The following is a 13,735-nucleotide window of genomic DNA, read 5'->3' as shown; positions in this document are numbered from 1 at the left end:
TCTGTATATATTGAGATGATCAAAAGGATTTCATATTTAATTCTATTTATGTGAGGTATCACATTTATTAACTTGCATGTATTTAACTCTCTATGGAATGAAAGCCACCTGATCATGGCGTATTATCATTTTGATGTCTTGTTGGATTCAGTTTACTACTATTTTATTAAGGATTTCTGCATCTATGTTTATCAGGGATACTGGTCTATAGTATTCTTTTCTATTATGTTCTTTTCTAGTTTTGGTACCAGAGTGATACTGCCTTCATGGAATGAGTTAGGGAGAATTGTCTTTCTGAATCTTTTGAAATAGACTCAGTAGTTGTGTTACTAATCATTTTTTAATGGCTGAAAAAATTCAGCTTTGAATGCATATGCCCTTGGGATTTTTCTTCTCAGCCATTTTTAAATTTACTGATTCAATTCTTCTGTTTGTTATTGGTCTGTTCAAGATTTCTATTTCTTCCCAATTCAAACAAGGAGGGCTGTGTTTCTAAGATTTACACATTTCCTTTAGATTTTTCTTATTTATATTATTTATATTTTAACTTTTATTTTTGGTTCAGGGGTACATGTGACGGTTTTTGATATAGGTAAACTTGTGGCTCGATGGTTTGCTGTACAGATTTTTCTCCCTACAGATTTTTCTCCCTTCTTCCACATTCCTCCCTGAAGTAGGCTTGAGTTTCTATTGTTTCCTGCTCTCTGTCCACATAGTCTCATTATTTAGATCCCACTTATGAGTATTTGCTTTTCTGTTCCTGTGTTAGTTTTGCTAAGGTTAATGGCCTTCAGTTCCATCAATATTTCTGCAGGGGACATAGTCTTATTCTATTTTATGGCTGCATAGAATTTCATGGTGCTTATTTACTACTCTTTTTAAAATCCTGTCTACCATTGATTAGCATTTGGGGTTCTCTTTCCTCTGCAACCTTGCAATCATTTTTTTTTTTTTTTTTTTTTTTTTAGTAATAGCCAATTCTGATTGCTGTGAGTTAGTATCACATTGTTGTTTTCATTTTCATTTCTTTAATGATGAGTAATGTTGAGCCTTTTTATATGCTTGTTGGCTGCATATATGTCTTCTTTTGAAAAGCGTCCTTTCATATTCTTCACCCACTTTTTAATAGGGTTGTCTGAATTTTGCTTTTACATTTATTTAAGTATCTTGTAGATTCTGAATAACATACTCTTGTTAGATGTATAATTTACAAATAATTTCTTCAATTATCTGTGTTTCCTTTTTACTCTGTTGATAGTTTCTATGCAGTGCTGAAACTCTTTAGTTTAATTAGGTTCTATTTGTTAATTTTTGCATTTGTTGTAATTTCTGCTGGTACTTTTATCACAAAATCTTTGCCAATTTCTATGTCCTAAATAGTATGTCCTGGATTATCTTCCAGGGCTTTTTACAGTTTTAGGATTTACACATGGGTCTTTAATGTAACTTGAGTCAATTATTGTATATAGTTAAAGAATGAATTCAGTTTCAATTTTCTGCATAGAGCTAGCCATTTATCCCAGTATCATTTTTTTTTGAAAAGGAAGTCCTTTCCCCATTGCTTGTTTTTGTTGGCTTTGTCAAAGATTAAATTGTAGTAGGTGTGTGAGCCTTTATTTTTGGTCCTTTATTATGTTCCATTGTTCTATGTGTCTGTTTATGTATCAGTACTATGCTGTTTTGGTTACTATAGGCTTTCAGTACAGTTTATATTTTGTCAATGTGATTCTATTAGCTTTTTTTTTTTTTTTCCCTTGCTTAGCATTGCTTTGGCTATTTGGGCTATTTTTAGCTCCATATAAATTTTAGAATAAATTCTTTCTAGTTCTGTGAAGAATGTCCTTGGCATTAAAAATAACATTAAATCTCCAAGTTGCTTTGAACAGTTTGGCCATTGTGGAAATATTGATTCTTCCTCTCAAAGAGCATGGGATGTTTTTCCATTTATTTCTGTCCTCTCTGATTTCCTGGAGCAGTGTTTTCTAATTCTCGTTGCAGAGATGTTTTACCTCTCTGGCTAGCTGTGTTTGTAGGTATTTTTGTTCTTTTTGGGCAATTGTAAATAAGATTGCCTTCTTGATTTGGCTCTCATCTTGGCTATTGTTGGTGTAAAGGAATGCTAGTAATTTTTATACATTGATTTTGTATTATAAAATGTTGTTGAGATTGATTATCATTTGGAGGAGTTTTGGGCCAAGACTACGTGGTTTTCTAGATATAAAATCATGTTGTTGGTAAACAGGGATAGTTTGACTTCCTGTCTTTCTGTTTTAATTACTTGTATTTCTTTTTTTGTCTGATTGCTCTGGATAAAACTTCCAATACTATGTGTTTTTGTTTGGCTGTGTCCCCAATAAAATCTCATCTTGATTTTTTACATGTTGTGGGAGAGACCCAGTGAAAGTAATTGAATCATCGGGGCAGGTCTTTCCCATGATGTTCTCATGATAGTGAATAAGTCTCACAATATCTGATTGCTTTATAAGATGGAATTTCCCTGCACAAGCTCTCTCTTTGCTGCTGTCACAGATGTAAGATGTGACTTGCTCCTCCTTGCCTTCTGCCATGATCATGAGGCTTCCCCAGGCACCTGGAACTGTAAATCCAATAAACACTTTGTATTAATTATGGGAAACAGGTCTCAGAAAAAACATTCATTTTTACTCTTTATCGGCAGTGCAAAAATGAATTAATACAGTAAATTGGTACCAGTAGAAGCACTGCTGTAAAGACACCTGAATATGGGGAAGAAACTTGGAAACTGAGTAACAGGCCAAGGATGTAACACTTTAGAGGGCTCAGGAAAAGACAGGAAGATGTGGAAAATTTGGAACTTCCTAGAGACTTGCCTAATGATTTTGACCAAAATGCTGATAATGATATGGACAATGAAATACAGGCTGAGATGATCTCAGATGAAGATGAGAGACTCCTTGGGAAGTGGAACAAAGTTGACTCTAGTTATGTTTTAGCAAAGAGACTGGCAGTATTTTGCCTCTGCCCTAGAGATCTATGGAACTTTGAACTTGACAGAGATGATTTAGGGTATCTGGCAGAAGAAATTCTAGACAGCAAAGCATGGAAGAGGTGACTTGAGTGCTGTTAAAAGAACTCAAATTTATAAGGAAAGGAGAGCATTAAAATTGAGAAAATGTGCAGCCTGATAAAGTGATAGAAAATAAAGTCCCACTTTCTGAGGAGAAATTCAAGCCAGCTGGAGAAATTTGCGTAAGTAACAAGGAGCAGAATGTTAATCCCCAAGACAGTGAAGAAAATGTCTTCAGGGAATATCAGAGGTCTTCATGCCAGACCCTCACATCACAGGCCCAGAGGCCTAGGAGGAAAATGTGGTTTTGTGATTCAAGTCCAGGGTCCCCATGCTGTATGCAGCCTAGAGACTTGGTGCCTTATGTCTCGGCTTCTTCAGTGTGGCTGAAAGGGGCCAATATAGAGCTTAGGTCATGGTTTCAGAGGGTGCAAACCCCAAGCCCTGGAAGCTTCCACATGATATTGAGCTTGAGGGTGCACAGAAGTCAGAAATTGGGGTTTTTGGAACCTCCACCTAGATTTCAGAGGATTTATGGGAATGTCTGGATGCCCAGGCAGAAGTTTACTGCAGGGGAGGGACCCTCATGAAGAACTTCTGCTTGGGCAGTGTGGAAGGGATATGGGGGTCAGAGCACGTACACAGAGTCCCTACTGACTGGGGCACCACCTAGTGAAGCTGTAAGAAAAGGTCCACTATCCTCCAGAGCTCAGAATGGTAAATCCACCAACAGCGTTCACTATGCACCTGGAAAAGCCACTGACACTCATTGCCAGCCCATGAAAGCTGCTTGGAGGGAGGCTGTACCCTGCAAATCTGAAGAGGGAACAGCTGCCCAAGACCATGGAAACCCATCTTTTCTATCAGTGCGACCTGGATATGAGACATAGAGTCCTGTCCATTTTTTTTTTGCCCATTTGCAATGGCTATACTTAATGCCTGAAAGCCCATTGTATCTAGGAAATGATTAACTTGCTTTAATATTACAGGCTCATAGGCAGAAGAGACTTGTCTTTTCTTGGATGAGACATTGGACTGTGGACTTTTGAGTTAATGCTGAAATGAGTTAAGACTTTGGGGGATTGTTGGTAAGGCATGAATGGTTTTTAAGTGTAAAGACATGAGATTTTGGAGGGACCAGAGGCCGAATGATATGATTTGGCCATGTCCCTACTCAAATCTCTTCTTGAATTTTCACATGTTGGGGGAGGAGCCCAGTGGGAGGTAATTAACTCATGGGGGCAGGTCTTTTCCATGCTGTAGATAAGGGACCCACTGGGAGGTAATTGAATCATGAGGGCAGGTCTTTCCCATGATAGTAGATAAGTCTCTTAAGATCTGATTTCTTTAGAAGATGGAGTTTCCCTGCACAAAATCTCTCTGCCTGCTGCCATGAACTTAAGACGTGATTTGCTCCTCCTTGCCTTCTGCCATGATTGTGAAGCCTCCCCAGCCACTTGGAACTGTAAGTCCAATAATCTCTTTTCCCAGTTTAAATTACCCAGTCTTGGGTATGTTATTATCAGCAGAATAAAAAGGGACTAGTACAATATGTTGAATAAGAGTGGTGATACACCCTTGTGAAGTACTCTTGTCTTGTTCTGGTTTTCAAGGGAAATACTTTCAGCTTTTGTTCTTTCAGTATGATGTTGGCTGAGGGTTTGTCATAGATGGGTCTTATTATTTTAAAGTATGCATTCAGGACATAGGTGTAGGCAAGGACTTCATGACCAAAACATCAAAAGCATTGACAACAAAAGCCAAAATAGACAAATGGGACCTAATCAAACTCCACAGCTTCTGCACAGCAAAAGAAACAGTCATTAGAGTGAATCGGCAACCAACAGAATGGGAAAACATTTTTGCAGTTTACCCATTTGACAAAGGGCTGATATCCAGAATTTACAAAGAACTAAAACAGATTTACAAGAAAAAAACTAACAAGCCCATTCAAAAGTGGGCGGATATAAACAGACACTTTACAAAAGAAGATATACATGAGGCCAACAAACATATGAAAAAATGCTCATCATCACTGGTCATCAGAGAAATGCAAATCAAAACAACATTGAGATACCATCTCACGCCAGTTAGAAGTGTGATCATTAAAAAATCTGGAGACAACAGATGCTGGAGAGGATGTGGAGAAATAAGAACACTTTTACACTGTTGGTGGGAGTGTAAATTAGTTCCACCATTGTGGAAGACAGTGTGGCGATTCCTCAAGAACCTAGAAATAGAACTCCCATTTGACCCAGCAATCCCATTACTCGGTATATATTCAAAGGATTACAAATCGTTCTACTCTAAGGACACGTGCACACGAATGTTCATTGCAACACTGTTTACAATAGCAAAGACCTGGAACCAACCCAAATGCCCATCGACGATAGACTGGATAGGGAAAATGTGGCACATATACGCCATGGAATATTATGCAGCCATCAAAAATGATGAGTTTGTGTCCTTTGTAGGGACATGGATGAACCTGGAAACCATCATTCTCAGCAAACTGACAGAAGAGCAGAAGATCAAACACTGCATGTTCTCACTCATAGGCGGGTGTTGAACAATGAGAACACATGGACACAGGGAGGGGAGCACTACACACTGGGGTCAGTTGGGGGGAAACAGGGGAGGGATGGTGGGGGGTGGGGAGCTGGGGAGAGATAGCAAGGGGAGAAATGCCAGATGTAGGTGATGGGGAGGAAGGCAGCAAATCACACTGCCACGTGTGTACCTATGCAACAATTTTCCATGTTCTTCACATGTACCCCAAAACCTAAAATGCAATAAAATAAATAAATGGGGAAAAAAAAAGTATGTTTCTTGAATGCCTAGCTTATTGAGGGTTTTTAACATTAAGGAATTTTGAATGTTATCAAAGTCTTTTTTGGCATCTATTAAGATAATTATGTGGTTTTTGTTTTTAGTTCTGTTTATATGATGAATCACATTTATTGATTTGTGATTCAATCATACAACATTTGTGAATGTTGAACCAGCCTTACATGCCATGGATAAAGCCTACTTGATTGTGGTGGGATAGCTTTTTCATGTGCTGCTGAATTCGGTTTTCTGGTGTTATATTGAGGATTTTTTGCTTTCATATTTATTAAGGCTATCAGCCTGAAATTTGTTGTTGTTGTATTTTTCCCAGATTCTTAGTATGATGCAATGAATTGGGACTCATAGAATGAGTTTGGACTCAGTTTTTCTTTTTCAATTTTCTGACACAGCTTCGGTAAGAATAATGCCAGATCTTCATTGTACACGTGGCATAATTTGGTTGGGAATTCACCTGATCATAGGTTATTTGAGTTGGCAGGCTATTTGTTACTAATTAAAGTTTGCAGTTCGTTATTGATCTGTTCTAGGTATTCTAGTTGTCTGCATAAAGGTGTTCATAGATTTTAACGATCATTTGTATCTCAGTGTGATTAGTGGTAATGTCCCCTTTGTCATTTTAAATTATGTTGTTTTAATTTCCTCTCTTTTCTTACTAGTCTAGCTAGTAGTCTATATACATTAGTAATTTTGTCAAAGGACTGACTGTTAAATTTTCTGACAATTTTATAGATTTTCATGTATCAGTATCCCTCATTTCAGCTCTGATTTTTTGTTTTTCCTGTCTTCTACTAGTTTTGGGGTTGATGACCTCTTATTTCTCTGTTTGTAGTTGCCTTGTTAGCTAGTTAATTTGAGACTTTAAAAGAATTTTTAATGTGGACAATTAGTTTAAATTTCCTTCTTAATATTGTCTCAGCTGTGTCCCAGAGATTCTGGTATGTTGTGTTACCTTCATTCTCATTAGATGTAAATAACTTCTTGATTTTCACCTTAATTTCATTATTTACCAAAGAGTCATTCAGGAGTATGTTATTTAATGTCTATGTAGTAATGTGGTTTTGAGTGATTTTCTTAGCCTTTATTTCTGTTTCTATTCCACTGTGGTCTCAGAGTATGGTTGCTATAATTTTATGTATTTATTTATTTAATTTATTTTTGAGTTTGCTGAGAATTATTTTATATTCAAATGCCTGGCCAATTTTAGAGTATTTGTCATGTGGCAATAAAAAAAATGCATGCTCTGTTGTCTTTGTCCGGAGAGTTCTGTAAATATCTTTTAGGTCCATTGAGTCAAGTGTTTCACTTAGCGTCTGAATCTTTTTGTAAATTATCTTCCTTGGTAATTTGTTGTCTAATACTCTCAACGGGGTATTGAAGACTTTCACTATTATTGTTTGTGACTCTAAGTCTCTTTGTAGGCCTCTAAGAACTTACTTTATAAGTCTGGGTGTTCCTAGTTGGGTGTATATACATTTATAATAGTTTGTTCTTCTTGTGAAATTGAGTCCGTTAGCGTAATATAATACCCTTCATTTTATTTTTTGACCTTTGTTGGTTTAATATCTGTTTTGTTTAAAATTAGATTTGCAAAACTTGCCTTATCTTATAATTTCCATTTGCTTGGTAGATTTTTCTCCATCCTTTTCTTTTGAGCCTATGGATATCATTGAATGTGAGATGGTTTTCCTGAAGCCAGCATTCTATGAGTATTAGATTTTTTAAAAATAGATTGCCACTATGTGCTTTTTAATAGAAGGGATTTAACACATTTGCATTCAAGGTTAGTATTAATATGTGTGAATTTCGTGCTCTCATCATATTGTTAGCTGGTTATCATACAGTCTTGTTTGTGTGGTTGCTTTATAGTGTCACTGATTTGTGTAAGTAAGTATATTTTTGTAGTTGCCTGTAATGGCCTTTTAAAAAAATTATGTTTAGTGCTTTTTCTCAAGAGCTCTTATAAAGCAGATCTGGTGGTATCATATTCCTTCAGCATTTGTTTGTTTTGAAAGAATCTTCTCCTTTGTTTATGTAGTCTTTTGGGGGGAGGGAAAAGCACTCTGACTTTTTGAGTTGTCAGAGTTTTTGTGATGGTTCTTTCTGACTTTTAGGCTAATGTTTGTTCAGTCTTTAAAGATGCAGTTTTTGGGATAGTTTGTTTTGTCTTTTTCTTCTCTGATGATCTTGAGGGTTTGGTTATGGAATAAGATGGGTTTGCTTAACTAGCTTCAATTACAGTCTGGTTTTGGATCTTGGAGGAACCCCTTTCAATTACTGTTTCCATGTCTGCCTTTTTTTGGTTGCTTTTGTTGGGCATTTTCATCCATGAGGCTCCCTCATGCTGGGACTGCACTTTGTTGACAAGTCATGTCCTTGGCAGATTGACCCTAATCTGCTGTCCATGTGCTTCCTGGGGAAACGTGGCGTTGTATCACCCACAGACTTCAGGTGGAATTTGGTTTGCTGGGTTAAAAACTCATCTGGCTACAGCAGGTGGATTGGGTTGTCATCTCTGCTGTCTGGCTATTTCCAGAACATCAGGGAATTGCAGCCTCTGGCAAACTTAGACATATAATTGCTGGGCTAGAAGCTCTAGCAGGTGTTGCCTGCCTAGTTATGAATAATGGGGGTGGGTATAGTTACATGTCCTATCATCCAGGTGTTTCTCAGGAAGACAGGAAGCTGAATCCTTCAGCCAAGCTGACACAGAAGAAAGCCTGCTGGTCTAGAAACTCTATGAGGCATTACCCACCTGGTTACCAGTGGCATGGATGGGTCTGCCATCTAGGTTTTTCCCATGATATGAGAAAGACGCATCCTCCAGCTGAGCTCACACAGAAGTGGCATCACTGGACCAGAGGTTCTAGCAGGTGTTGTCTTCCTGACTACCAAGGCAGGGGTAGGTGGGGTTTCATGGTGTGCCATATAGATGTCTCCCATGACAACAGGAAACTGTGTCCTGCAGCTGATTTAATAAAGAAGCAAGGCTTCTGGTCTAGAACCCCTAGGAAATTTCATATGCCAGTGGCAAGAGTAGGTGGACTCTCATGCTGTGACATCTGGTGATTCCTGTGACAACAGAAAGCTGCATCCTCCAGCTGAGCTCACAAAGAATCAGGGCCACTGGACCAGGGGCTCCATCAGGCACTGCTTGCCTGGCTACAAGTGGTGGGGTGAGTGGAGTCTCTTGCCCTACTGTTGGGGTGTTTCCCATGACAATAGAAAGCTACATCCTCCAGGTGAGTTTACAAAGAAGCAAGAGTGCTGGGCTTGAAGCTTTGGAAGAGGTTGCCTGCTAGGCTACCAGTGGCATGGGCAGATTGGGCCTCATGCTCTGCCTTCTGATGTTTACTGTGACAACAAGGAGCTGCATCTTCCAGCTGAGCTCACACAACAACTGGGTCACTAGGCCAAAGGCTCTGCAAGACATTGACTGCCTGGCTACAAACAATAGGGCCATGGGAGTGGGGATGGAGTTCATGCCCTGCCATCCAGGTGTTTCATGTGACAACAGTAGGCGGTGCTCTTCAGCTGAGTTTACCTGAGTAGGATCACTGGGTTAGGGGCTCTAGCAAGTGGTTACGAGCTAGCTACCAGTGGTGGAATGGGGAGGGGTTGCTACTGAATTTGAGCCAAAGCAGAACTGCTGGGCCAGAGCTGACACTGAGCTCTGGTTGGCTAGTGGTGGTAAAGCAGTGTTAGTGCTCCCTAGCACCACAACTACAATGTTTACTGGGGCCGAGGCACCAGTGCTGGTATCCTCTGGGGCCCAAAGCCACTGGGGATATGATTGTACTCAGGAGTTGCCCCCACAAAATGTCTGAGTAGCTCTCTGCCTCAGTCTAAAATCATGGTGGGGAGGTAAGGGGGCAGGACATGGTAATTTTCTCATTCCCAGTCTTGCACAGGTCCCTGTGGAGACTGTGAATTCCCTTGGGGATCTCTGCCACTTACCCTTTCTCATTTTGGAGAGGTTCTTCTGGCCCTGTGCTGAGGTGAGACAGGCTGGTGTCCAGCTTCATTACTCTCTCTTCTGTGTTTCCCTGTTGCCATGATAAATCCTGGCATGGTTTCTCAGGTGATCAGCCTGAAGGCTCAGGTTCACTAGCTCTGGTTTTCTTTCCATAACAGCAGCACACATGAGCTGCTTTTAGTCTGCTAGCTTGGCTCTTTTCCCTCTAGATTTTCTAATTTTTGTGCATAGATGTGCTCATAGTAATTTCAAATGATTTTGTATATTTTTTTGGTGTTGGTTGTAATTTCATCATTTTTTAATTTTAGTTGAGCTTATTTAAATGTTTTCTCTTCTTTTCTTGGTTAATCTAGGTAATGGTCTATCAATTTAGCATTTTTTTTCAAAGAGCCAATTTTTTACTTCATTGATCTTTTGTGTTTTTTTTTTTGATTCAGTTTTATTTAGTTCTGTTCTGCTCTTTGTTTATTTTCTAGCAGGTGTTGCCTGCCTAGTTATGAATAATGGGGGTGGGTTTGTTTTGTTTTAGTTTCTCTAATGCCTTGATGTATGACATTAGGTTGTCAATTTATTTTTTATTTTTTATTTATTTAATTTTATATATTTTTTAAATTTCTCATTTTCTTTGTCATTGGAGGGAAGGGAAAGCAAGCAAGCAGAGGTGGGGGTATTGTTACAGTATTTAAGGAAGAGCTGAATACAAAGACAATGAGTCTTTCATAGTCTCAACAATTCCACAATGAATAACTGTGGATTATCTCATGTATAATTTACATTGGATCAAAAAATTGGGTTCCCCTCTGTGTATATCAATTTAATTCAAACCTTATTATCTTCAAAATACAAAGATGGATACTACAAGATTAATTCTAACTGCAATAGGTATTTTCTTTTTTTATCACAAGTTTTTTTTTTTAATTTTTAAAAAAGACTAACAAGCTAACATAAAATTAAAGTGTATCTCGAAACCAGACAGCCATCTTGTCTGCCATCACTGAGCAAATTCAGATGGACTCATAATACAAATTTGCTCACAGGGCTTGCTTGCAGTACTATTTCACAAAGCTGGCTGTATTCTTCCTCTTCACAAATGGCCAGTCTGATACATAGCATGTTTAGCTACAAATGCCTCTGCTGACTCTCCCTGCAACATTTTCATCGCTCGCCACCAGATCTGTCCACAGTTCTCAGGTCTACCAAGGGGGTGGTTCAATTCTTCTTTGATATAATCCATCCAAAGATCAGAATCTGCAGATCCAAACTCTCTCAAAACTCTCTCATAATATTCTCTTATATTTCCCATATTGAAGGATTCTTGCTCCTTTTCAAACTGAATCATTTTCCTGAAAAAGTCAACTGAAAATGGACGACTCTCCTGTAAACTTTTAAACACAGCTCTGGCCTTTTTGTAGCTACCATTTCGATAAGCCCAATCCAGGTACTTATCCTTCAGGGTTACTGAGTCGGCACCAATGACAGCTAACAGAGTTTTCTTAAAGACTGCCTCAGTGTCCTCTTGGCTTTTGACACCTTCACTCCACTCTGCCCAAGAAATCCACAATGACAGACAAACCTGGGGCTTGAGGTGCACAAAGGATTCTTCAAATTGCATGGCTATGTCAGCGCTCTTTGAGTCAATTAGCACCTGCATCTTCATCTGCCACATTGTCCCAGAGTCTCTAAACAATTCAGTTCCAGCTACTGCCACCTCCAGAGCTTCTCTCAGGAAGTTATGACTCAGCAAGGCTTGTATTGGAATTCTGGCAGAAGCTTAAGTTCATGTGCCTTCCTGAATGCAGTCATGGTTCTTTCCAGCCTCTTCCCTCTGAGGAATCCACTATTTGTCTTCTTGGTAAATCGTTATGTAACACTTCCACATGGCCTCTGTGGGCAGAGTCTTCACTGCCTCTTCATATACAGCACAGCACCTCTCCTCCTTCCAGCCAACCTGTACTTGCTTTGGCTTGTTTCGTCGTAGGCTGCTCTTCTGTCTGTGACTCAATCTCTAATTCTCGCCTTGCCACATAATCCCAAGGGAGAGGATCATCAGTGTGTAGAGCCTGAAGGTCATCATAAATTTCTTTTTGTAGATATTTGGCAAAGTCAAATAGCTGTGCAATTGAAAGCAGTGACATGTGAAATTCTGCATCTTTAATTATGCTTACAGAATTTTTGTAGATGATCCGTGCCAACTCGCCCTTAAGGATTTCTTCAGAATAATCAGGATTCTCCATGTCCATGCTGGCTTTTTCAAATTCTTCCTTTTCCTTCCTCAGTTTTTCAGCATGCATCAGCTCCATCCTAAAGTATTCTTGATAAAGTTTTGGGCACTCTGGATGAAAGCGCAGTGCCCGAAGAAATAGTTGCCTTGCACTTTCTGAAGACAATCCATCTTCCATTTCCCATTTGGCTGCCATAATCCACAAAGCTGGTTTGTTGGAATGAATGGCCAACATGGCAGAGAATACCTTGCTAAGTTGAGTTTTAGCAGCCCACTTCTTACAAAAAACCACATAGGAGAGCCAAAGTTGAACATCATCTTTCCATTTTGCTGAGGCACTTCGGAAAACACCTTGTACCCGGTGTACAATAGAATTCTCAATCTCATCCTTCTTAAATGAATATCCAATGCGTGTTCTTCTCTGGATCAGATCCAGAAGATTAATTTCATATTGAACATAATTGATAAAGTCTTCCTTGAAAGGGGTTCTTCACTGGATTCTGTACTCTAGATCGGAAGCCTTCTTAATGATAGCCTTAATCTCCGCATGACTGAACAGTCCAATGCGCTCCAGCTGTTCCAATTCTGGGAGCCGTTCTTCTATGCGTTCCTGAATTATCTCTGCCATGATGTCCGAATTCTACAACCCGGTGGAGAGATTCTGAACAGCGAACACCCACAGGAAGCGCCCAGCTTCCAGTCCGGAGATCCAGCCCTACCCGGCACGCCTGACGTAATCTGCAATAGGTATTTTCTAAGTGGAAGATTAAACACCAAAGGGAATCCCTCTTTCCAATATCTTTTGATATGACAAGATTTGCCAGAGTGGAACTTAAAAAAGCATTCTCATGGCCAAGTAAGAAACTACAGTTGTTGTGCATATTACCCCACAATTACCATATGTATTACATATTAAATTAAACAGCGTTAAATATGCTTGCATAATTATGCTGTTAATGATGACAGCATAATTGAAAAAGCCTGTCTTTAGCCCAAGAAAAGTCAGGGAAAAAAGCCTTAACAAGCAGAAAGCAGACACAGAGTTGGGCATTTTTTGACTAGGAAAGATAATTTTAAGCATAGAAATATAAAAAGAAAAGTACTCCCTTATTCCCCCTATGTGGAAATAATATGATACATTTATTAGACATACTAGATAAGAACAGAGCTAAGTACTCCAACTCTATTGCAGCATTACAAAAAAATCATCCCTTCACCACAGTGTAAGATTTAAGGACAACTTGCCCAAGGATGCACGTTATATAAAACACAGCAGGATTGCTGCTGCTCTGCCAAGTACTACCCAGGTCCTAGTGAAATACTGGTGGTCCCAATTAGTTTTATTGAAATAAATCTTTAAAGAAAAAGATAAAGCATTTAAAAAGACCAGTCAAAATGCCTCAGAAACCACATATCCAACACAAACTTTATCCTCAAATGAGTTATGTTTGCCTCACACTAATAAACTTTTATTTCACTCAAATTAGAGCAAAAATCTTCTATACTTAAGTATCTTCCCTGTTCAATAATTCAAAGAAAAAAATCCAAAATGATTAGTAAAGAAAAATATCAGAATTAACAGACCCTTTAAATTTGTTATATATATATATATATATATATATATATATATATATATATATATATA

At 38.8% G+C, this 13,735-nt stretch overlaps 1 protein-coding gene across 1 annotated transcript; it reads right to left on the bottom strand.

Moving 5' to 3' along the window:
- Positions 1-10,772: 10,772 nt before the first annotated feature.
- LOC108294643 (U3 small nucleolar RNA-associated protein 6 homolog) lies at positions 10,773-12,811 on the bottom strand. The gene is given in 4 exon segments (XM_017516565.2): positions 10,773-11,615; positions 11,618-11,730; positions 11,732-11,823; positions 11,825-12,811. Coding segments are annotated over 4 exon segments (1,761 nt in total). The 5' UTR covers positions 12,719-12,811; the 3' UTR covers positions 10,773-10,953.
- Positions 12,812-13,735: the final 924 nt, after the last annotated feature.

The sequence above is a fragment of the Cebus imitator genome, unplaced genomic scaffold, assembly GCF_001604975.1.
Source record: "Cebus imitator isolate Cc_AM_T3 unplaced genomic scaffold, Cebus_imitator-1.0 Scaffold594, whole genome shotgun sequence".
Classification (NCBI taxonomy): domain Eukaryota; kingdom Metazoa; phylum Chordata; class Mammalia; order Primates; family Cebidae; genus Cebus; species Cebus imitator.
The sequence above is the reverse complement of the archived record's forward strand: the minus strand, read 5'-3'. Positions and strand labels throughout refer to the sequence as shown.